Source organism: Chionomys nivalis, chromosome 18 (assembly GCF_950005125.1).
Source record: "Chionomys nivalis chromosome 18, mChiNiv1.1, whole genome shotgun sequence".
In the NCBI taxonomy this organism is placed as follows: domain Eukaryota; kingdom Metazoa; phylum Chordata; class Mammalia; order Rodentia; family Cricetidae; genus Chionomys; species Chionomys nivalis.
The window spans coordinates 4,710,098-4,735,933 of record NC_080103.1 but is presented as its reverse complement, the minus strand read 5'-3'; the positions used below and the strand labels follow the sequence as shown (position 1 = coordinate 4,735,933).

Genomic DNA, 25,836 nt, shown 5'->3' with positions numbered 1-25,836 from the left:
GTGGCCTAGATGGAGACTAAATTACAGAAAACAAACAAAGCAACCAGGAAGCTATAATTATAACCAAGGAGAAACAGATCCATTCAATAAAAGTCAGATAGGTAGCCGAGCCAGGGTGGTGGTGGTACTGGGGACGCTGAGGCAGGCGGATCTCGGTGAGTTCGAGGCCAGCCTGGTCTACAAGAGCTAGTTCCAGGACAGGCACCAAAAACTACAGAGAAACCCTGTCTTGAAAACCAAAAAAGAAAAAGTGTAATAGGCACTAAGTCTGGGAGATTTTATCTTTGGGAACTGTGGGCTGGTGAGAAGAGATATGCCTTGAGGGGATAAAACCAGCCTGCTGTCCTGAAACTGTCGAGAGACTCCTAGGGGAGAAACAACCCAACCCAGCACCCAGGCTAGTCAGTGCTGCCGTCCTCCTACCTCCCCAAGTCCTTCAACACCCAGGTCAGTTCAGTGACTCTGTCCTGCTCAGCGTTGCTTCCTCGCCTAAAGAATGAAGGTTTTTATGCCTTAGCCTCCTGATACTGCTTAGCTTGAACATCTCAAACTCCTCATGAAGTTGCCATTTCTTAAGGCTTGCCTGTCCCCTGGTGGGACAAGCTGCTGCTTGTGCTGTGCTTTCTGTCAGTCCCTATTACAAGTCTTACATAGGGGTAATAATGGATTTTAATGGCGTCTAGGAATAAGGCGACCCCCCCCCTTTTTTGAGGTGTAAATTGAACCTAGGATCTCATAAATGCTAGACAGTGCTCTTTACTGAGCCACATGCCTAGGCCTAAATTCTATTTTTGGAGAGGCACTGCTTCCCCCAATCCTGCCTTAATTCCTGAGGTGTGTGCCACAACAGCCAGCATCTGCTTTGTCCATATGTACTTAGTGGACACGTTTGTACATGTGTGAGTGCGTGTGCACTGGAGTGCCTGTGGAGGCCAGGGATTGATATCAGCTGTCTCCCGCTGCCTGTCTTCCTACTCTGTGATGCTGGGGATCCAAGCTCAGCTATCTGCACTGCACTAGCTCCTCTGGTGCTTAGTCTACCCTGAAAAGAGCCACAGTATGAGTTTTCGAGGCTCCTTTAATTGTGACTACTACGAGTGTGTGTGTGTTCATTCTCCTGAGGGTTGGAATTAGAGCTGGACCATCATGCCTGTGAGGCACACCACATACACAAACGTCCACACACACTGACATGCTTTCCTATTTAAAGTCATGTGATGCTGACTGTGGAGGAGGCTGGGCCCAGAGTCTCAGAGACAGATGGTCCTGCACCCTGGCCTGTTCTGACCTGTTCTGGCTATGGTGTGGGGTAGCCTTCGCTACAACATTTGCAGAGACAGCCAATGGCTCTGCCTTATACAAGTGTATGCACAACTTGAAAGAAAGAACAACAATGTAAAATTTAGTTTTATAAAAGATAAACAGAAACATTTAGAACATTAGAGACTTGTTTAACAGTGGTAGCTTCAATTGTAGAAGACTCTTAAGATTGTAGTTCACTGCCTTGGAGTTTCTTCCCTTCTAGACAGAGTCTCAGGCTGGGAATTTTATCTCAGTGGTAGAGCGCTTGCCTAGCAAGTTCAAGGCTCTGAGTTTGGTCCTCAGCTCAAAACCAGAGGGGTAAAAATTCAAAAGCCTTTGCTGGCCTGGAACTCACAGCGGTGCTGAGAGGAAAGTACGTGCCACAGAGGCCAGCTGCCTTGGTATGTCTGAGCGACTGCATTCTACCTGAGTGTCCAGAGTAACCGGGACAAAACTAAGGTGGGAGGGGGTTTATCTAATTAAATAGGGGACTCTAGCCTTTTCTTTTTAGGTGTATACATATGGTGCGTGCATTTGGAGGTCAGAAGTTCAGGACACAAGTCTTACTTGATTGCTTGAGACCAGAGCTCACTAATTCAGCCTGTCTAGTCAGTCAGGTTGCTCCAGGGATCCTCCGTCCTGCCTCCCAAGTGCTGGATTACAGGTGGGCACTACGCCTGCTGGGTATTCACTTGGGTACTGGGTACTGAAGTTCTGTCACTATGCTTGTACAGCGAGCTGTACTTACTAGGCCATCTCTAGCCTCACTTTGACGATTTTTTAATCCTTTACATTATTAATTTTAGTCTTTAATTAAGCACATAAAACCATACTACTTGATATATTTCTCCTTGACTCTTGTGAAATTCGGAATGCAGTGTGCTGCTCACACATCTTTTGTTTTTCTTCTGATCAACTGTATCTTTTACTCAGTTCCATGTGGATTCTCCCTTCTGCATTTTGTTCTAGTTTGTTCCTGGCCTTCTTGATTTCTACAAACTGACTACTTGACCACAGAGATTGGGACTCCACATTATCTATGGCAGGTCATTAACCAACTGAAGCCTCAGTTTCTGCTTCTTAGAACAGAGATAGCAACTTAATGGCTAAAATAAGGGTTACTCACCTCTGCTGTTGCTTCGAGTCTCTTATCTACAAACCCTGCACTACAAAGCATTGCTATGAAGGCCAATACTTAAGTGCAAGGAAGCTACTTAGAGTAAACCCTGTTTACACACAAAGCACAGAAAATGTGGTCTTACAGTCAGATGTAGTAGCACATGGATGCGATCCTGGCACTTGGGAGGCCAGACTAAGCTTGAAGCCAGACCTTGCCTTTTTTATTGCTTTTTTTTTTTTTTTTTTTTTTTTGAGACAGGGTTTCTCTGTGAAACAGCTCTGGTTGTCCTGGAACTCGCTTTTGTAGACCAGGCTGGCCTCGAACTCACTGAGATCCAACTGCTTCTGCCTCACAAGTGCTGGGATTAAAGGTGTGCGCCACCACTGCTGCTGCTGCCCCACGACCAGGCTAGAAGGTAGTTCAGTGTTTGCCTGATGTGCACAGGCCCCGGGTTGGGATAAAGGAAAGTAGGGGCGAGGCATGCTGGCACAGGCCTTCAATTTCAGCACTGTTTTGAAGGCCAACTTGGTCTACATTTCGAGAGTTCCAGGCCTGACAGGGCTACATAGTGAGACACTGTCTCAAAATAAAAAAGTGGCCCTAAGTTAAAGCCAGCTAATGTGTATTAAAAGGTGGTTATGCAGAATAGCACAGCATGTCTGACAAACAGCTGAATGTCTGGTCGGAGAATCGTTCTGCTTACTGGTCAGGCTGAGTCCAACTAGTCAGACCCTAGAATTGAATGTGGGCCCAGAATACTGATGACAGAGTTAGAGATCTTCTTAGAAACGGACAGAGAGCGTGCTAGGAGATATTGGCGGGTAGAAAAGAAGCACAAAAAAATAGCAAGGTAACCACTCCACAGTTAGGAAAAGTTGTTTCCATTTAATGCTAGACTTTCAAGGATTGAGATGCAAGCTTTTATGCAATTACATCCAATGTTAAAATTGGTAATACATAATTTACAAAGATTAACATCAAAACAATCATCTATTTAGATATGCTTTTCTGTAAAAAGGAAATATATTAGCAGCATTTATATTTTCCGCAATCACACAGCCTACAGACATGCAGACTAATTCTGTATCTATTTGCAGTGATGTAGTGCTTTGCCCCGCATTTCAAACACCAAAACCCACCTGGCAGCTGGGGGTTGTTTTTATTGTTATTATAAAATAACTGAAAAATAAAAAAGGCATTAATTTCTACACCAGTAAGAAAAAACAAGTTTTTGCACTTACCTAACATTTGATTGTCTAAAAAACATTTCAGTTTTTAATCTTTCAACAAAAGAAAGATAAAATGGCAGCGTAGTGTCTTTTGCTTCTGTTCTTACATTTTACAAAGTTTTTTCTTTCTTTTTTAAAATTTTAGTGTTTAACACTATTAAAGGAAAACATTGAATTTAAGCTCTTTCTTGTCATTTTCTTGCTTTTGATTAAAAGGAAACCCCCAAAGTGCCCTTAGTCCTCCCTCCCTCCCACCCACTTCCTGTAACGAGAAACAAAACAAAACAAAAAAACACTCAAATGGGCTTGGACATGCGACCCCAGCTCCACACGTGAGTATCTTATACCCAGGTCTTGTGGTAATGTACAATGCTTCTCTACAGTAAGAAAATACTCCAAACTATTTTCTTAATTTCTCTTTTTTCTTTAATAAAATATTTTGCTTTTTCTCTGCTCAAGGGGATCTATGGCATCCCCTTCCTCTCTCTCTCTCTCTCTCTCTCTCTTTTCCCTTAATAACACAAAAAAAGAAAAAGAAAATCAATGGAATGAAAGGTGGTCAAATGTTTCTACCTAAATGAGTCAGAGCGTCGTCATCATAAGGGGAAGGAAATGTACAGTTAGGACATCATTGGTCCAGCATCAGAAGAGTAATGAGGACGTGTTTACTAATGTATTGCTTACCAATCTCACAGCATACACACACACACACACACACACACACATACACACATAACTTGGCACATTTAAAAACCATCTTTTCTCTTATAAGAACATCTAAAATGTATATGCATATATATGTCTGAGAAGACAAAGCAAAGCTTTTTGAATTTTACTTGTAAAGAGATGGTATGGTCTGTTAATTTCTGGTCAAGAGACTGGGAGGGAAGGAGACCCTGGATGTGACAAGTCATTCAGAAAGGTAGAAGGGGATGGAGGTGTGAGGAGACGGGCATGGGGACCACACAACGAGGAAAGGAGAGCAGTGTTTGCACACCTGCGACAAGCGCTGACAGTGCACACTGCTCAACGGCTTTGTAGTGAGTGTCACCATACGAGAAATTTAGAGTTTTTATGTAGTTTTAAAAAAATTGTTTTTTGCCGGGCGGTGGTGGCGCACGCCTTTAATCCCAGCACTTGGGAGGCAGAGGCAGGCGGATCTCTGTGAGTTCGAGACCAACCTGGTCTACAAGAGCTAGTTCCAGGACAGGCTCCAAAACCACAGAGAAACCCTGTCTCGAAAAACCAAAAAAAAAAAAAAACCAAAAAAAAAAAAAAAAATTGTTTTTTGTTTTTTGAAGTGAGTCTTCTTTTTGCACAGCAGACACAGGAAGAGAAGCAGCATGTGTGCTGGCGGGGGCTTGGCTGTCTCAGTAGGAAAAACAGGTTCAGCAAGGTTATGAAGGGTAAAACAAAAATAATTACAAATACTGCCCTTTTGACCCCATAGGGGCCTCCCCTAGCCCATGACTCTGTTGACTCTGTTTTGGGGAGCAGAGGTGGGAGAGCGGCAGCAGTTCCAAGTGCTCTGAGCAGTCAGTTCATGTTCTATCACTTTAACCTGGCTGGGCAAGAAGGGAGAGAGAACTTCCCTGGTCAAGGAACTAAGGAGAGGCCCCAGCTACGACATCTGTTTTAGGTCTCTCTCCGACATAGCTCTCAGAGCTAAAAGAGAAGAAATGGGATAGGGCTGGGATCCAGGACCTTCCCTTTGGAGTTTGAATTTATACCTGGTCATAGGAAGCAGCATTTTTAGTGCTTGCAGGGTTAGGGGACAGCCCAGAGAAGCCCAGCTGTGAGGAGTATCAACTGCTGTAAAGTACCAACAGCTCCTGGCTATTCCTACCAAGGTCCTCCTCCCTACTGTAACCCTTACGGTAAAGCCATCAAGAGGAGAAGTAAACTCAACAGCCTCAAGCCTACTTCCTCTTCTTCCCCCTCTCCACTAGCTCCAAGGTTTAGTAAGTACCTAACGTCAAAGACGACCCCACTCCCCTTGCCTGGATGGACCCGCCCCTGTCCACACTCAGAGAGCAAGAGACTGGACTTGTTGGCTTCACTGGATCCCAGATGCTCCAAGTTCTTGTTTCACTTCCGAAAGCTGTTTTCTGGTATAAACAAAGTGCGCCTTCGCAGTCTCCGGCCCGATCCTTCCTCCAGCAGGTAGGTCACATCGATGGCTGAAACAGAACCAAGGTGTTCATCAAGTATCACTCTCCTACACCCGGGTCAACCTGGATCTGCACTCTAAGGAGAACTCAAGGACACAATGATTTATTTTTCTGGCCTAAAGCAATTAGGTCTTTCTCTAGCCCTATATTTTGTTTTGACCTACTCCCGCCATCCCCACCTCCACAAAAGAAAAGTGGCTCTCTAGGGTATGGAAGACACCACCTCAGCTCAGCCTCAAGCTGAAGAGACTTTTTAAAATTGATGTAAGTTTATTTTATGTACACTGGTGTGAAGGTGTCAGATCTCTTGGAACTGGAGTTACAGACAGTTGACTTGTCAAATGTGGGTGTTGGGAATTGAACCTGGGTCCTCTGGAAGAGCAGAGCCGCCATTTCTCCTACCCCCAACACACCCATTTTCTTAGAACACGCACGCACGCATGCACGTGCTCCCTTCTCACTCACTCATCTTCAAGCCTAATTATGAGCCCAAGTCTTACCATTTTTCCCAGGGATTTTCTCAAGGAGGTTGAGCAGGATCTGGTTGAGCCGTTCCCGTTGGTTGTGCCTTCGTTCCTCAGGTGTGCTGGGTAACTCGGGCTCTTGATTATTCTCCTCCGGTTTCTTCCCACTATGAACGTCAGTAGTGACTCTTTCCTGTTCTGGCTCCTCAGGGCTGGGCGTCTCACTAGCTGCTTGTTCCTGACTGGCCAGCACCTCTTCAATCAAGGGCAAAGCATCATCTTCTTGCCCTAGGTCTTTTAGGGGAGGCTTTGAGCGGTCAGACTTCCAGGATGATCTGCCAAAAGGATATGCGGCTTCAGGACAAGGCTGAGCTGAGCAAGGCACTTGGACAGGGAGGGAAAATGAAAGCTAGAGGCCTAAGGACGGCTTGAAATCCTGGGGTCTGTTTATTAGAGCTCTGGCTTGAGTTCAGAAATCTGAATGTTAGCAATAGTATAAACAATCCCTTTTCTCTGAAATGTAATTTTCCCTTTTTATGGTGGTACCTGTGTACGCTAGGTTAGTGTTCTACCCTTAGAAATTAAATTCATTTCCATTTGTGAAATTAAACCTTTCATCTTGTTCTCAAAAATCTGAAGCAAAAATGAGATAGAAACCTGTAAAACATACCAGGCTGGGGAAGCTGCTGAGCTGCTCTGATTGCTTCATGAATACAAAGGAAGCACAGCCCTGTGACACCTACAGTCCTACCACAACAGTATTAGGAGGGTTTTTACTTCTTTATGTTATCTACTATTTCTTCACTTTTTTTATGGAGAAAGCAATGGGTATTTGTTATCTTTCAAATTATGTATATGCATATATATGTACATGAGCACAGGGGCCCATGGAAGCAGGAGAGGGTGCTGGATCCCCTGGAGCAGACTATGAACACCTGACATAGGTACAGGGAACACAACTCGTGTCCTCTACAAAAACAGCACAGGCTCTTAACCACTGAGCCATTTCTACAGCTCCAGAAGTGGCTATCTATGTTCTTAGCTGACAGAAATAGAAAAGCCTTCATGAGGAACATTCTTCTGATTTACAAAACACGCAAAAATATAAACTGTTAAGTTCAGACTGCTAAGTGCAAACTCTGCAATACTGACTGGTATCTCTTTAATAGAGGCATCAAAAGTTGACACAACACCATCTTACAGAGAAGAGAGAAAGCTCAGTCCAGAAAGAGATTCCGAGTCCATCTGCAGTCCCACTTCTAGTCTGGTTGCCTCTCTTATCTTTACATTACTGTGTTCTTGCTAAAACTGTGTACTGCACCTCCCCCATTTTAGTGATGGCAGTACTCAGCTGCCCTACAGAGAATAGCTAATCCCAGTAGTGGAGACCAGTTGCTTGCTTTCTTGCTCTACATTAGCTCTTGGCTAACCCTCAGGAGCCCTCACATTCTTCTAGGACTCACCGCCCTCCGTTCCTCTTGTAGTTGTCTGGGACATAATGAGGCTGCAGAAAAGAAAAAAAGGGGGGGGGAGTACATTAATGCTGGATCTGATCTGGGGACATTAGGGTAACAAAGGCAATCTGGGTGACTTTTTTATTTTTATCTTTTTCTTTATAGTTAGGATACTAGGATGATGGCATCTTCCTTTCTTTTCTTTCGGAGACAGGGTTTCTCTGTATAACAGCCCTGTCTGTCCTGGAACTCACAGAGATGAACCTGCTTCTGTCACCCAAGTGCTGGGATTAAAGGTGTGCACCACAACTACCCAGCAGACATCTTCCTTTCTTGCTTTTTACTGCTGTGAGGCGAATCACTCTTTGCCACACGCTCCTGGACTGCAGCAGCTACTCTAGGAAAATGTAACCCAGAACAGAGCTTCCCTTCTTTTAAGCAGACCACTGCAGGGAATCTGCCATAGAAAGGAAAGCTGACTGACAGTCTCGCTTGAAAAGAAGACACAGGATGAGGGCCTGTCGGCTGGGATTTCATCACAATAAAGAGATGATAATGACCAAAATTCTATGTAGTAATGAAGGAAAATTGGTCTGTATTTTTTTCTCTTTCTCTTTTAAAAGATTTATTTATTTATTATGTATACAATGTTTTGCCTGCAGGCCAGAAGAGGGCACCAGATCTCAGTATAGATGGTTGTAAGCCACCATGTGCGTGCTGGGAATTGAACACAGAATCCCTGGAAGAGCACTGGCTGCTCTTACCTCTGAGCCATCCCTCCAGCCCCTGGTCTGTATTTTTAACAACTAGAAAAAAATACCCAGGGAGGAGATGAGAATGAAAATGCAAACATGAACAAGTACTCTATCATTGAGCTGCTTTCCAGATTACATTTAATGATCTTGTCTTACATTTAAAATTATTTACTTATTTGGTATGTTATGCTTGGGTGTATGAGCACCACAGCTCACGTGTTAAGGGTTCTCTCCTACTATGTGGGTTGTGGAATCAAACTCAGGCCTTCCTGCTCTGAGGCAAGCACCCTGATCTGCTGAGCCAGTTACTCAACTCCCAGGTCTTATGCTCTGTTTTCAAATAAGGTCTCACTATGTAGCTCTAGCTGCCCTGGAATTTGCTACATAGGCCAGGCTGGCCTCAAAATTACAGTGTTCAACCTGTTTCTGCATCCGAAGGGCTATGATTAATGGCCTATATCTTCACACCCAGCCATGCCTCACATTTTTGATTTATAGATAAAAAAGAAAATGCATCAAAGGACTTTTTAAGAGCTAGGATTGCTTGGACTCAACATAAACCTAGGCAACACAGTGGCTATGAGGCCGACCTGTGCCTGCAACATAAAATCAAACAGACTACCTTTCAAGGACACTGGCCTTCTGACTTATTTATTTATTTATTTATTTATTCATTCATTCATTCATTCATTCATTCATTCATTCATTCATTCATTCAGACGGGGTCTCACTATGTAGTCCTAGCTGGTCTAGAACTTACTATGTAGACCAGGTTAGCCTTTAACTCACAGAAATTCACCTGCCTCTGCATCCCAAGTACACCACCACACCTGGCTTTTACAAATTATGACTATGAAGAGAGAAATGTACAGGGGGATGGGGAGAATACTCAGCAGGTAGGAGTGGTCACCATATAAGCATGAAGATCTGAGTTCAAATCCCCAGTCCTCACATAAAAAAGCAAGGTGTATTCCAGTGCTGGGCACTGGGCAAAAGCAAGGGAGTTTACTGGAGTTTGCTGGCTGTTGGTTCCAGGTCCAGTGAGGGATTAGGATTAGGATGGAGAGCAATAGAACAGGAAAGCTAGTCTCCTGGCTTTCTCACCTGCATTTGTACACGTGTACACTCAGTATACATATTTTTTTTTTAAAGGAAAGAACAGTAAGGCCAAGTGTCACACACATGTAATTCCAGGACGTAAAGGCAAAAGAATTAAAAATTCAATGTCAGCTGAACTAAGCGGTGAGATCCTGCCTTAAGACAAAAAGACCAAAGACGACTCACTGAGAAATCTCTTTTGGGAGTGAGTTTCTTGGGGAAATGATCAAAGGCATAGGGTTTGGTGCAGACAGGGTAGCGGTTCCGATGGGTCTTGTAAAATAGGTGTGCTGACTTGTCAAGCCGATAGTCACAGATGTAGACGTCTTGTTCCTTGACTCCTTTAGGTCTCCCTGTAAAATCAAACACTGTTAGAGGATCTGCCTTCTCAGGCCAGAGAGATGGCTCAGCTGCTAAGAGTACACGGCGCTTTTACAGAGGACCAGAGTTTGGGTCCCAGTACCCAGGTGAGAGGGCTCATCATTGTCTGTCATTGCAGCTCCAGGGGATTTTTCACCCTCTCTTTGGCCTCTGAAGGCATCAGTACTCACACAAAGATACCTACACATAGCCACATTATTAAAAATAAAATAGATCTAGGCCTGAGAGTGGTGGTGCACACCTTTAATTTCAGCAAGGCAAGATCTCCGAGTTCAAGTCCAGAAAGGTCTGGTCTACATAGAAAAACCCCATTTCAAAAACAACCACAAAACAACAACAAAAAGATCTGAAACAAAGATCAGTAAATCTGATTTTCCTTTGTTCCCAGAAGGAGCCTGGTGGACAACTATCTCTGAGGGAGAAGACACGGCAGTCACTAGGAAAGGCTGGAGAGCCAGCATTTGGTGGTTGTGGAAGAAGGAGATGGAACACAGCAGCGGAATGAAATAACAATGTAAAAACTCAGAAATGCAGACTGAATGTTGCAGGAATTTTTGAGGGACAGAATGGCTCATGGGGAATCATGAGAAAGGAAGAGTCATAAACACGAGGAAGCACACCAGAAAACTAACCCTATATTAAGTGGAGAAGTCATGGTCACAGAGCTGTAAGAAGTTTGTCAGTATGGAACAGAATACTTACTCTTGTTAAGTTTTTGCTATGATAATGAAATAAAGATAAAGGTCACAAAATTCTTGCCAATTATGGCAACAAACACACATCGAGCTAGCCATAAACTAGAGCTTTTGTGTATTATTTAATCTTTGTAAAACTCAAAAAAATCTGGTTTTAAATTAAGGATACTTATGCTTGGTTAAGTATATAAGTAGTTAAATGCGATGCAGTTGGATTTTGAAATTGGCTCAATATTTTAAAATGTTGGGGCGGTGGTGCGGGGAATGGGAGGTTGGGGGTGGTGGCGGCGAAGGTGCATGTTTTTTAACCCAGCACTTGGGGAGGCAGAGCCAGATGGAGTTCTGAGTTCGAGGCCAGCTTGGTGAGTACTAAGTACTAAGCCAGCCAGGGATACACAGAGAAACCCTGTCTGAAACGAAAAAGTTGGGCCCAAGTGATGACCAACAAGCCTGATGACCAATCCCCAAACTCACTTGGGGGGAAAAGGTGCTGGCATTATGAATATTTAAATTCTGAGCACTCAATAAAAGAAAAATAATTCTCTCAGGGAACAGAGGGCTATGGTGGAGTACATACACCTGTAACCTCAGGCAGCTGGATTTGACTTTGGAATTGAAGTCCGCTTAGTACGCACAGTGAATTCCAGGCAAGGGCAGCTTAGTAAGGTCTTGTTGCAAAGTGAATGAATAAATGAGTAAGAAAATATATGTGAATGTTCTGCCTAAATATATATATATATATATATATATATATATATATATATATATATATATATATGCATGTGTACCAGGTGTACGCTTGGTGCCCATAGAAGCCAGAAGAAAGTGCTGGGTCCCCTAGAACTGGAGTTACAGATGGTTCTGAGCTGCCATGTGGGTGCTGGGAACTGAACTTGGGTCCTCTGCAAGAGCAGCCAGTGCTCTTAACTGCTGAGCTCTCTCTCCAGTCCCAAAGACCACCTCTCAATAAGCCTTCATCATTTACCTTTACAATATGTATAAAGGTCCAACACACAGCAGGTCCCAACTACAGCCTCCAAGGGAATGATCTCATAGAGTGGCACCCGAAATAGCTCATTGTGATAGAACCGACGGGATGGAGAGTGGTGGGTTTCATGGGGGCGGAAATAATGGTGACCAAAGGCAAACCGTTCCTCTCTTAAAAAAAAAAAAAAAAAAAGAAAAGAAAAAAAAAAGAAAAAAAAGAAAAAAAAAGGGAAAATGAGAAAGGAGAGGTTAAGTCTACGAGTAAGACTCCAGCACACTGCACTCTGCTGGGAGGACACAGCTGGAGGAGAGGACCAGCACATACTTCTCATTCTTCCAGAGCTTTTCAATCCTAAAGATGTCAAGTTTATCTCGGTTAATGTGTGATAACAGTCGGTAGGACTGACGGACTGGATGGCCATCAGGTGTGCGTCGACTGTCCCTCATCAGGTACACACAATCACCTAGAAATGTACAGAACAAAAGAGAGAACATTAATATTAACCCTGAATGTATTCCATAAGGCATCCTTTTATCTGATCCAGCGTCTACAACAATACGTAGGGAGCAGGCAGACAGCCCAGTCATTAAATGAACAAGCACTAGAGAAAGTAAAACCAGCAGCCTTCCCTATAACAACAATTCTAAGTACAGAAGGTTCCCTATAACAACAACTCTAAGTACAGAAGGTTCTCTATTTTTTTGTTTTCCTTTACTAGGTTTACTATTTTTTTTTTAGATTTGGTTTTGAGACAGATCTTCCTATGTAGCCCTGCATGGCCTGGAAGTCACTAAGTAAACCAGCCAGGCCTCAAATTCAGAGATCTACTGTCTGTCTACAGATGGGATTAAAGATATTGTGCTACTATATCTGGTCTACTAGGTTTAAAATTACAATAAGGACCTTGAATATAACATGCTATTCAACTAGCATGTCAATCATCAGCATAGAAACAAACAAGCAAATAGACAAAATAAAACTAGTATAAGTCAGACAGAGTAACTAATGCCTATTAACCCAGAACTATTAAGTCAGACAGAGTAACTAATACCTATTGTCCCAGAATTAGTATAAGTCAGACAGAGTAACTAATGCCTATTATCCCAGAACTTTGGAGGCAGAGGTAGGAGGACAGCTGGGAATTTGAGGCTTTACCTAAGCTATTGTCTGGAAAAACAAAACAAAACAAAAAACAACCAACCAACCAAAAACAACAACAACAATAAAACAAGACACAAAGAACAATAAAAACAACACAATCAAGGAACCAAACAAACAAAAGGTACCAAACCACTGGGTGGTGGTGGCACACGCCTTTAATCCCAGCACTGAGGAGGCAGAGGCGGGTGGATCTCTGTGAGTTCGAGTCAAGCCTGATCTAAAGAGCTAGTTCCAGGACAGGCTACAAAGCTACAGTGAAACCCTATCTCGAAAAACCAAAACAAACAAACAAACAAACAAATAAATAAAATTACCTTTGTAAAGCTATTTCTACAAGTTAGTATATACTGAAAGTGGGGTAATGATAAGGCCATGTACAGAGTATATATTTCCCACTACTCAGAAAGATCAGTGGGATTTGGGCCTGTGAACTTACCCTGACGAAGCAGCAAGTCATCTCGAAGTAAACAGATGAAGTAGACACAGCCAGGTTGGGCATAATGGGGCCGAGGGATCATGGGTACCTCCTGAAGAGCAGAAAGTCAATGCAGAAAGACTAGAATTATTACACTTTGTCTGATGATCTCAATTTAAGAGAGGAAAAGAACTAAAACTTAAAATTTCCATTCAAGAGTTACTGAAGTCATTTTAACACACTATAAATATGAAAACCACTAGCTTTTAAATCCATAGAAACGGCAGTAGATGACAAGACCGACAGGCCCAGAGCCTGAGAGGACGCTTTATGAAGCATTAGCTCTGAGACTACTCTGTGCAATGGCAGCGACATCTGAAAATGTGTGGAATGGTGACTTTCATGACAGTCGTGTTGGAGGCTACTTACAGCTATTTAGTGTCCAAGGCCAGGGAAGTTGAACCTCCTAAACTGCATCCCTCACAACATCAAATTGTACAGCTGGATATGACAATAGCACCATGGCTAAGACACGCTGCCTAACCAGGCGGAGCTGGCCACACCTTTAATCCTAGAACTTGGGAGGCAGAGGCAGGCGGATCTCTGTGTGTTTGAGGTCAGCCTGGTCTACAGAGTGAGTTCCAGAACAGTCTGGGAAGTTACACAGAGAAACCCTGTTTCGAAAAACAAAATCAAACAAACAACCCTACCCCCCCCCCCCGCAAATAAAAAAGTGCTGCCTAAATCCTTTTCATGAAGGTGACTTAACTGAGATCATAAAACACACTTACTGTGTGTGAACAGATGTATGTGTATGTTACACACTTGCTTGCCATAGCACTTGTATGGAGGTCAAAGGACAGCTTGCAGAAATCGGTTCTCTCTTTCCACCATGTGGATCCCTGGGATGTAACTGAGGCTGACAAGCTTTTATCCACTGAGACAACCTGGCAGCCCAAGATCACACATACAAATATAGCCATACCAAGAAAAGAGTTCATTCAACTTGGTCAAGTCACTGACTCTTACTTCAGGAAATAACTCTGAGTCAAGGGTTGTTTTCAACAACACACTACCTGAGGCAAACAGCACTTAGAACTCTGTCTCTACTACTGAGAGACTAAGGCAAGACAATAGTGAATTTGGAGCTAGCTTGGGCTGTACAATGAGCTCTTAACTCAAAAACAAAACAAAACAAAACAAAACAAGAAGAATCTTAGTTTTATATAGTACCATTTCTTTTCCTTTTCTTTCTTCTTCCTCCTTTTTTTTTTCTTTTTCTTTTTTCCCCCCTAAGACAGGGTTTCTCTGTGTATCTCTGGCTATCCTGGAACTCTATAGATCAGACTGGCCTCAAAATCAGATCTGCCTGCCTCTGCCTCACCATTGCTGGGATTAAAGACATGCACCAGCACCACTCAGCTTTATACAGTATCATTTCTTTCAGAGATCCTAAGCATCCTATTTCCCTTTGGTCACACTCCTGAGAAAGGCAAGGGTGAGAATTCCCACCCTTAGTGTCAAGCTGAGGCATGGAGAGCCTGAGCAATTCTGCATAGGAGGATCACACACTATCTATGTGATCTAACTAGATCAGCTTACCCTGTCCACAGGCCGAGGGTCACACTGCTCACAAAGGTAGTGCTCCACATCTGTGTTCACACCCATGCAGTCACAGTGCTGCCACACCTATGAACACAGGCACACTTGACAAGGGGATTTACACTTAGTGAGAGAAGCCCTGAGAATAATGATAGTGATAAAAATAAAGCAACAGGACGAGGCAAAGTAAAAGAATTAAGCCATAAGCGGATGAGGGAAAATCAGAAATAAATGATAAGAGGGGAAAACAATGTCTGAATAAAAGTATATACATCAATTCTTTTTTTTCACCCCAGACAGGGTTTCTCTGTCTAACTGCCCTGGCTGTCCTGGAACTCGCTCTGTAGAGCAGGCTGGCCTTGAACTCACAGAGATCCCACCTGTCTCTATTTCCTAAGTGCTGGGATTAAGGGAATGCACCACCACCATCTGGCCATCAAGTCTAACACATAGATTTGGACAAATAAAATGGGAGATGAGGAGAGAAAATGAAGATGAATGTACTGCCAAACTATCACTTGCTATGTAACACTATTAATGCTGCAGCTACTGTGAATGCTTTATACTCCAAAAGAATTGCCCCTGACGCTTACCTGACTTTAGCCTCTTAATAAACTTATATACTATTCACAGCCCCATGAGCAAACAGACTAACAAGTACACAGGTATGGAGAACACTACACACTGAATCCAGGTCTAGACTCTTCCAGTATGGGTCATTTGTGGGTGAACTTATATACACTTGTACTCATGCTCTATACTGTGTGCTGTCGTTCACGGTTTTCAAGGTAAAGCACTATAGCAAGCGCTACTTTCCTAGGTGCAGATTTTGCGAGAAAAATACAGTTAAAATGGGCAGAAAGAGGAAAGGAAGACGTAAATGAAAGATAAAAAGGGAGAAAGACTATGATGACTAGTAGAGGATGAACAAAAGCTGCACTAAATTATGGTTCATAAAAAGCCTGGCATGTCAACTCCAAGGAAGAGGAGGTTGCTTTTCTGAATGTGGTCACCATGCACATCAGGACCAGGCTTTTGCATCACCTTCAACACTCACCATGCATTTGTCACACTGGATCATAAGGCCTTCATCCTTGTAGAGGCCACAGATACATCGGATGACATCATCGTCCTTTTCATGCCCGTTCTCCTTTTCAGAGACGGAGGTCTCACTGCTGTCCGCCTCACTTGCTGTTTCTCCCACAATCTCATCAATTTGCGTTGATGCCTCATGCCGGGCACTGTAATAGGCCTTTCGTAAGCGGCAAACATCTCTCCCAATTGGAGATTTACGACCATAGTACTTCTGGAAAAAGAAAAAGAAAAAAAATCATTTTTGTCCTTCTAATTTTTTACCTGTAGAAGATGCATGGTTTTCTATATTCTCCCATCCTGGCTAACAAATTGGACTATAATGAATTAAAATTAGGATTTAGACGGTATATTTTCCATTTTTAAAATTTCTTTGCTAGTGAATTCCTGTCAAGAGCCTTACTATCCATAAGATCAAACACAGTGATCATTAAATTTTAATTAGTGTTACGAGCATATTGTAGAAATCTTCCATTTACTTTTGTTTTGCAAATGCTTGGAGCACATATTAATGTCTGTGGAAGCTGGGTTCTAATAGAAACTATGTTCTAATTCAAGACTGCTCTAATTATTCTTCTACTTCTTAATTTCCCTCTCTTATTTTGTCTTTCAGTCTCTACCCCCATAACCTGCTCTGTTCTCCAGGGTATTTCAAAGTCATAGGAGAACTGCCTTTTTAAAGCTAGTACATAGTATTTCCTTCACACTCTAGGCTTGCTTTTGGAAGCAGGGTCTTATTATATAGCCTGGTCTGGGCTCAGACTTAGTCTTTCAAGTGCCAGGATTACAGGAATGAGCCACCATGCTTAGCCTCAAATGTAATTATTTTCAAGAACAAAAAAAAAAAAAAATGACAGATATACAATAAATAGGTAAAAATATTTATGTAATAGAAAAGTTCAGGAAAAAATTAGTATTTTATAAAGACTATATTGCTTTTGAGAAATGACTCAATCTTGCATTCCATAATTTCTTGTGTGTGTGTGTGCACGCGCACGCACGCAGATGCATGTATGTATGCCTACCTGCCTGCGTAAGCCACAGAATGAGTTTAGGTGTCATCCTGAGGAACCCTGTCCACCTTCTTTTGACTTGGAGTTAACCAGTTAAAATGTACTGGTTGGCCAGTGGGCCCCAGAATCCTCCTGTCTCTGTCTCCTCAACTTTAGAATTGTAAGGGCATACCATCACACCTGGCTTTTCTTTTTAAATAGGGTCTCATTATGTAGCCTTGGCTGGTTTAAAACTCAAGCTATAGCCAGGCAGTGGTGACACACACCTTTAATCCCAAGATTTAGGAGGCCGAGAGAGGCAGATCTCTGTGAGTTCGAGGCCAGCCAAGTCTACAGACTGAGTTCCAGGACAGGCTCCAAAGCTACAGAGAAACCCTGTCTCGAAAAACAAACCTCAAGCTATAGACCAGGCTGGCATCAAACCCACAGGATTTTCCTTGCCTTAGCCTCACTCATGCTGGGATTAAAGGTATGAGACACACTGTATCTGACCACATCCGGTATTTTCATCTATGTTTTGGTGATCAATGCTTGTATAGTGTAAGTATGTTTACTGAGTTAATTTTTTAATTAAAAATTGTTATTGCCATGTAGGCACATATATGCCATGGCATGCATATAGGTCAGATAATGACTTAGCAGGATGAGTCCTTTTCTTCCAACACTACACTGTGGGTTCTGGGAACAAAGTCAGGTTACCTGAAGAGTCATCTTCCTGACTGAGAACCCACCCCACCAGCACTGCCAGAGACAGGAACACACTGTAAGGAACTCTATGTAGCCCAGGCTGTCTCTGAACTCACAGAGATCTACCTGCATCTGCCACCCAAGTGCTGGGAGTGAAGTTATACATCGCTATACTTGATTAGAATATTTTTTAAGATTTATTTTTATGTGTATTAGTGTTTTTCCTGCATGTATATCTATTTGTGTAAGGGTGCCAGATACCCCTAGAACTGGAGTTACAGACAGTTGTGAGCTGCCATGTGGGTGTGGGAACTGAATGCGGGGTTCCTCTTGAAGAGCAATCAGTGCTCTTAATCACAGAGTCATCTCTCCAACCTGGCTAGAATATTTTTTTTTTAATAATATTTTTTTAATATTTATTTATTTATTCTGTCTGTATGTCTGCAGTCCAGAAGAGAGAACCAGACTTCAATACAGATGGTTGTGAGCCACCATGTGGTTGCTGGGAATTGAACTCAGGACCTTTGGAAGGGCAGGCAATGCTCTTAACCACTGAGCCATCTCTCCAGCTCCTGGCTAGAATATTTTTAACTAACAGAATTTCACATTATTTAGCACAATGTAATGCATATTCTAAAAAAACTTAATGAAAATGACTAGTTTTGGGTCTGGAGAAATGGTTCAGTAATTCAGAGTATTGGCTGCTCTTGCATAGAAAGTTCAGTTGCCAGCATTCACAACATGGCGCACAACCATCTCCAACTCTAGTTCTGGCCTAAGTGGATACTGCATACATGTAGGCAAAACAAAGATAAAAAAATTAAAACAAAATTACTGTCAAGTCGATAAGATGGCTAAGGTAAGGGTGCTGTGGCTAAGCCTGACAAGCTGAGTTTGATCCTTGGGACTCACATGCCAGGGGGAAGGAGGTTATGCCGCCGCTGCGAAGTGTATGTACTCACAAATAAACAAATGTACTGATTAAAAGAACATTATGCCAGGTGTGGTGGTGCACGCCTTTAATCCCAGCACTTGGAGGCAGAGGCAGGAGGACCTCTGTGAGTTCAAGGCCAGTCTGGTCTACAAAGCAAGTACCAAGACAGCTAGGACTGTTACACAGAGAAACCCTGTCTTGAAAAACCAAAAAAGAAAGTTATTGTCTTTCCCAAAAAGAAACTTTTAAAATAGCTCTCTTCAGATCAAACTTCTTAAATTTGTGCTTGAAGGTAGGAAATACCTCAGCATTTCGAAAGACCTTGAGCATGTCGGCATCAAAAGCGTCCACTGTTTTATAACACCCAGTGAGGATCTGCTTCTCTATGGTGCTGAGGTCCAGGGGATCAGAGATCTTCTCGTAATAGTCAGCATTCCTGGAACACAAGCAGGCTGTCATTCTGAGGCACTACCTTCTTAACTGAGCTCTGTAAGGCTATCACAAATGTATACCTACTTTTTCTTTGGGGGAAGATTCAAAAGTGGAGCTGCAAGGGCTTGTTGTGAAGAATCTGTAAGAGTACAAAGTTTAGTACATAAATGCTAAAAGACAAGCACGGACATTAGCCAGACCGCCTGCCTGCCTCTCCCTCCCTTTCTTCTACTTGAGATGGTCTTGTTTTGTTGTTTAAACTGGTCTAGAACTCATGGGTTAAAAGAGTAGCTAGAATTACAACCACCTACCAATACACTTGGCTTGTACTATTTCATTAAAATTTATTTTTCTTGGTCAGATGAAATGGTCCATATCTGTAATCCCACCAACACCAGAGGCTGAGGATGGCATGAGTTTGGATGGATTATACTATTTGTTTTTCCTTTTTAAAAGGGGACCTGGGGATAGAACTCAGAGCCTTGAACATGCTAGGGGAGTTATTTTTCAATAAAGAACAGTCCCAGCCTATAAACATTCATCATTTTTCTTTCTGGAGCTTTTAATTATTTTCATTTTATATGTCTGTGCATCTGCCGGACTGTCTGTACTCCACACCTATGTAGCGCCGTTGGGAAGCAGAATAAAGCACTGGATTTCCTGAGATTAGTTACAGACAGTGATGAAATGCCATGTGGGTGCTGGAAACGAAACCTGAGCCTTGTCAAAGAGCAGCCAGCGCTCTTAACTACTCTGCCATCTCTCCATCCTGTAGGCCCATATTTCTACATGGTACAGCGACCAGAATCCCAGGCCACAGCTTGCACCTGCTGTCCAGATGGTCAATCACCTAGGTCACCAAGCCCGTCGCCAGCCCTAACAAAGGGTCAGGATGTTGTTCTGCTCCTTCTTTGTAATCTGGAGGTCGCCTGGGATAGAGATGCTAATTCAGCCTATGTGACAGGGCTGGCATACAGAGCAGGAAGATGGGAAGACATGACAGAGAGGGCATAGATGGGTATGGACGTGACTAAAATCATTCACCTGGCTACTTAGGAAACAAAATGCTAATGAATTTGCCCCTCAGTTTATGTTTTGGTATATAAGACTGCTTAGAAAATAAATGAAGGAATTTTCAGGATGTGAACTCAGGATTTCGTGAGGGATCTCTGAGAATCTCCCTCCTGATAAAGCCATGTGAGTTGTGTCTTTATTCCCATGCCTCCCCTCTGGAGACACCATCCCCAAGTTATCCTTTAAAAAATTACTAGCCGGGCCGGGCGGTGGTGGCGCACGCCTTTAATCCCAGCACTCGGGAGGCAGAGGCAGGCGGATCTCTGTGAGTTCGAGACCAGCCTGGTCTACAAGAGCTAGTTCCAGGACAGGCTCCAAAACCACAGAGAAATCCTATCTCGAAAAACCAAAAAAAAAAAAAAAAAAAAAAAAAAAAAATTACTAGCCGGGCAGTGGTAGTGCACGCCTTTAATCCCAGCACTCGGGAGGCAGAGGCAGATGGATCTCTGTGAGTTCGAGGCCAGCCTGGTCTACAAGAGCTAGTTCCAGGACAGGCTCCAAAGCCACAGAGAAACCCTGTCTCGAAATCCCCCCCCCCCAAAAAAAAGAAAAGAAAAAAATTATTATTTTAAGTGTACAGGTGTTCTGGTTGCCATGTATGTCTGCGTACTATATGATGTGCGTGGTGCCCCCAAAAGGCCAGAAGAGAGCACTGGATACTCTGGAACTGGAGTTATTAGCAGTGGTGAGTCATTACACAGGCTGGGAATTTCAATGTGTGTTCTCTGCAAGAGCAAACAGTACTCTTAACTACTAAGCCATTGCTCCAGACCCTAAACATCTTTTAATTAAAAAAACTAGAATCTTCCACATTAAAAGTTGAGAATCAAAACCTTACTCCCTTCTGCCCCCAGAGATAAAACAATATATTAAAAATCAAGCAGGGAAACCCACCCATCCCTGTGACCTCAGAGGAACTCTTAAGAACAGGCTGGCCGGGCGGTGGTGGCGCACGCCTTTAATCCCAGCACTTGGGAGGCAGAGGCAGGTGGATCTCTGTGAGTTCGAGACCAGCCTGGTCTACAGAGCTAGTTCCAGGACAGGCTCCAAAGCCACAGAGAAACCCTGTCTCGAAATCCCCCCCCCCAAAAAAAAAGAAAAGAAAAAAATTATTATTTTAAGTGTACAGGTGTTCTGGTTGCCATGTATGTCTGCGTACTATATGATGTGCGTGGTGCCCCCAAAAGGCCAGAAGAGAGCACTGGATACTCTGGAACTGGAGTTATTAGCAGTGGTGAGTCATTACACAGGCTGGGAATTTCAATGTGTGTTCTCTGCAAGAGCAAACAGTACTCTTAACTACTAAGCCATTGCTCCAGACCCTAAACATCTTTTAATTAAAAAAACTAGAATCTTCCACATTAAAAGTTGAGAATCAAAACCTTACTCCCTTCTGCCCCCAGAGATAAAACAATATATTAAAAATCAAGCAGGGAAACCCACCCATCCCTGTGACCTCAGAGGAACTCTTAAGAACAGGCTGGCCGGGCGGTGGTGGCGCACGCCTTTAATCCCAGCACTTGGGAGGCAGAGGCAGGTGGATCTCTGTGAGTTCGAGACCAGCCTGGTCTACAGAGCTAGTTCCAGGACAGGCTCCAAAGCCACAGAGAAACCCTGTCTCGAAAAACCAAAAAAAAAAAAAAAAAAAAAAAAAAAAAAAAAGAACAGGCTGCAACTGCACACAGTGGACCAAGAGGTGAGATGACAGTATACATAAGTGACGCCAAGAATTCTACCAGCGAAATCGTACAGCTGACAAACACCTTCAGTACTGTGGCAAGATACAAGATTAACTAAAAAAAAAGAAGAGATGGCTCAGTAGTTAAGAGCATTGCCTGCTCTTCCAAAGGTCCTGAGTTCAATTCCCAGCAACCACATGGTGGCTCACAACCATCTGTAAAGAGGTCTGGTGCCCTCTTCTGGCCTGCATACATGCACACAGACAGAATATTGTATACATAATAAATAAATATTTAAAAAAAATTAAAAAAAATTCAGTAGCCCCTCCTATATACAAATGATAAAGAAGCTGAGAAAGAAATCAGAGAAACATCGCCATTCACAATAGCCAGAAATAACATAAAAATATCTTGGGGTAACACTAACAAAACAAGTGAAAGACCTGTTCAGCATAGCTTTTTAAGTCTTTAAAGAAAGAAACTGAAGAAGATATCATTAAATGGAAAGATCTCCCATGCTCTTGGATAGGTAGGATCAACATAATAAAAATGGCAATCCTACCAAAAGGAATCTACAGATTCAATGTAATCCCTATCAAAAGTCCAATGCAATTCTTCACAGATCTTGAAAGAACAATACTGAACTTTATATGGAAAAGCAAAAATCCCAGGATAGCCAAAACAATTCTGTATAATAAAAGAACTTCCGGAGTGATCACCATCACTGACATCAAGCTCTATTACAGTGCTACCGTAATGAAAACAGCCTGGTATTGGCATAAAAACAAACAGGTTGATGAATAGAATCGAATCGAAGTTCTAGATATTAATCCATGCACCTATGAACACCTGAGTTTTGAAAAAGAAGCTAAAATTATAAAATAGAAAAAGAAAGCAATTAAAAACTGGGGTACAGGGGCTGAGAGATGGCTCAGAGGTTAAGAGCACTGACTGTTCTACCAGAGGTCCTGAGTTCAATTCCCAGCAACCACATGGTGGCTCACAACCATCTATGATGAGATCTGGTGCCCTCTTCTGGCCTGCAGGGATACATACAGGCAGATGCTGTGTACATAATTAATAAATAAATCTTAAAAAAAAAAAAACAACTGGGGTACAGATCTAAACAGAGAATTGCAAATCAAAACTACTCTGAGATACAATCTAGAGGGAATAGGATGGTCAAGATGAGGGAAGTCAATGACTGAGAACAAGAAAAGATATCTTGATTAAGGAAGCATTATGGGCCTAGCAAGAAACCTGGCACTAGAGAAATTCCCAAGGAATCCACAAGGATGACCCTAGCGAAGACCCTAAGCGATAATGCAGAGGGTGCCTGAAGGGCCTTTGCTTTGTAGTCAGGTTGATGACTATCTTACCACCCCAGAACCTTCATCCAGCAACTGATGGAAGCAGATGCAGAGAACTATAGCGCAGCACTGGACTGAGCTCCCGAAGTCCAGTCAAAGAGAGGGAGGAGTGAGAATATGAGCAAAGAGGTCAAGACCATGATGGGGATACCACTGAAACAGCTCACCTGAGCTAATGGAAGCCTTCCAACTCCAGACTGACAGTGAGGGAATGACCAAACTAGGCCCTCTGAATGTGGGTGATAGTTGTATGGCTGGGGCAGACTGTAGGGCCCCTGGCAATGAGACTAGGATTTATCTACTGCTTGTGCTGGCTTTTTGGAACCCGTTCTCCCTTGACGGATATCCTGCTTAGCCTACATATAGTGGGAAGGGCCTTGGCCCTGCCTCAACACAATCAATGTGCTAGACTTTGTTGACTTCCCATGGGAAGCATTCCCCACTCTGAGGAGTGGATGGGGAGTAGTAGCATGGGGAGTTTTTCTTTGGGGGGGGGAGGTGGCAAGGGAAGGTGGAGGGAGCAGAAGGAAAGGAGGGATTGAGAAATGGTTTGGCATGTAAAAGGAGAAAGGATAGTTGTTGTTTTTTTTTAATTTTTTTTTTTTTTGGTTTTTCGAGACAGGGTTTCTCTGTGGTTTTGGAGCCTGTCCTGGAACTAGCTCTTGTAGACCAGGCTGGTCTCGAACTCACAGAGATCTGCCTGCCTCTGCCTCCCGAGTGCTGAGATTAAAGGTGTGTGCGACCATCGCCCGGCAAAAAAAATATTTTCTTTATCCCCTCCTGACCAAAATTAAGCAGGATTATGAAAGATATAGTATATATACTGGAAATGGTAAACAATGATAGGTGGGTAATAAGAATAATTGTTCATAAAGAATGAGCTATAGTTACTGAAATAACTAAGACATTTAGAGTAAATTTTTTTTTTTTTTAATTTGTTTGCTTTTCGAGACAGGGTTATCTGTAGCTTTGTAGCCTGTCCTGGAACTGGCTCTTGTAGACCAGGCTGGCCTCAAACTCACAGAGATCTGCCTCCCTCTGCCTCCAGAGTGTTGGGATTAAAGGTGTGTGCCATTGCCGCCTGGTTAGGGTAAATTCTTGCTCCTGTTTGTATGCCTGCTGGTTTCAAACCACTAGGCAAGCAAAGAAGACCCTGAGTTTCTAATTCTTGTGCTATCCCAGTCACAGGATGGCAAATATTTTTATTTATTTTGACGTGCATGGATGTTTTGAATGCATGAATGTGTACCATCTATGTACAGTGATAAAAAAGATCTGTATATTGTTTTTCTGAGACAGGATTTCTCTGTGTAGCCCTGGCTGTCCTGGAACTCACTCTGTAGACCAAAGTGGCTTTGAAGTCAGACACCTATCTGCCATTGCCTTCTGAGTCAGGGATTAAAGGCGTGTGCCAGCTTCAAGCAACCCCCAGAAGGCCTATAACTCTATATGGACCATAACAATCCTCCCTGGGCTGGGATTAAAGGCATAGGCTACTACACTTACAATTTTCTATATATTTTTTTTATTGATATTTATTGAGCTCTTCATTTTTCTCTGCTCCCCTCCCGTCCTCTCCCATCCCACTTGAAATCCTCTCCCAATGTCCCCATGCCCCCAATTTACTCAGGAAATCTTGTCTTTTTCTACTTTCTACTTCTCATGTAGATTAGATCTATGTAAGTCTCTCTTAGGGTCCTCATTGTTGTCTAAGTTCTCTTTGATTGTGATTTGTAGGCTGGCTTTCTTTGCTTTATGTTTAAAAACCACTTATGAATGAGTACATGTGATAATTGTCTTTCTGTGTCTGAGTTACCTCACTCAAAATGATGCTTTCTAGCTCCATCCATTTTCCTGCAAAATTCAAGCTGTCATTGTTTTTTTCTGCCGTGTAGTACTCCATTGTGTAGATGTACCACATTTTCCTTATCCATTCTTCAGTTGAGGAGCTTTTAGGTTGTTTCCAGGTTCTGGCTATGACAAACAAAGCTGCTATGAACATAGTTGAGCACATGTCCTTGTGGCACGATTGAGCATCCTTTGGATATATACCCAAAAGTGGTGTTACTGGGTCTTAAGGAACATTGTTTCCTACTTTTCTGAGAAATCACCACACTGACATCCAAAGGGGTTGTACCAGCTTACATTCCCACCAGCAATGCAGAAGTGTTCCCTTTTCCCCACAACCTCTCCAGCATAAGCTGTCATCAGTGTTTTTGATCTTGGCCATTCTTACAGGTGTAAGATGGAATCTCAGAGTTGTTTTGATCTGCATTTCTCTGATGACTAAGGATGTTGAATATTTCCTTAAGTGTCTTTCAGCCATTTTAGATTCCTCTGTTGAGAGTTCTCTGTTTAGGTCTGTACTCCATTTTTTTTTTTTTATTGGATTATGTGTTCTTTTGGTGTCCAATTTCTTGAGTTCTTTGCAAATTTTGGAGATCAGACCTCTGTCTGATGTGGGGTTAGTGAAGATCTTTTCACATTCTTTAAGCTGTCATTCTGTCTTGTTGACTGTGTCCTTTGCTTTACAGAAGCTTTTCAGTTTCAGGAGGTCCCATTTATTAATTGTTTCTCTCAGGTCTGTGCTACTGGGGTTATACTTAGGAAGTGGTCTCCTGTGCCAATGCATTCAAGTGTACTTCCCACTTTCTCTTCTATAAGGTTCAGTGTGGCTGGCTTTATGTTGAGGTCTTTGATCCATATGGACTTGAGTTTTG

At 42.8% G+C, this 25,836-nt stretch overlaps 1 protein-coding gene across 5 annotated transcripts in view; it reads right to left on the bottom strand.

Moving 5' to 3' along the window:
- Positions 1-3,911: 3,911 nt before the first annotated feature.
- Positions 3,912-25,836, bottom strand: part of Ash1l (ASH1 like histone lysine methyltransferase) — a 157,737-nt gene continuing 135,812 nt past the window's right edge. For 4 of the 5 annotated variants that reach the window (XM_057793376.1, XM_057793374.1, XM_057793373.1 and 1 more), the window contains exons 18-28: positions 19,078-19,132; positions 18,865-18,997; positions 15,893-16,141; positions 14,836-14,922; positions 13,255-13,345; positions 11,982-12,120; positions 11,655-11,827; positions 9,780-9,946; positions 7,750-7,790; positions 6,323-6,621; positions 3,912-5,831 (exon numbers count right to left, since the gene is read on the bottom strand). In XM_057793376.1, coding sequence (XP_057649359.1) covers positions 5,740-5,831; positions 6,323-6,621; positions 7,750-7,790; positions 9,780-9,946; positions 11,655-11,827; positions 11,982-12,120; positions 13,255-13,345; positions 14,836-14,922; positions 15,893-16,141; positions 18,865-18,997; positions 19,078-19,132 — 1,526 coding nt within the window. In that variant the 3' untranslated portion in view covers positions 3,912-5,739. The remainder of the gene's footprint in view (positions 5,832-6,322; positions 6,622-7,749; positions 7,791-9,779; positions 9,947-11,654; positions 11,828-11,981; positions 12,121-13,254; positions 13,346-14,835; positions 14,923-15,892; positions 16,142-18,864; positions 18,998-19,077; positions 19,133-25,836) is intronic. The other variant, XM_057793377.1, reaches the window with a different exon arrangement.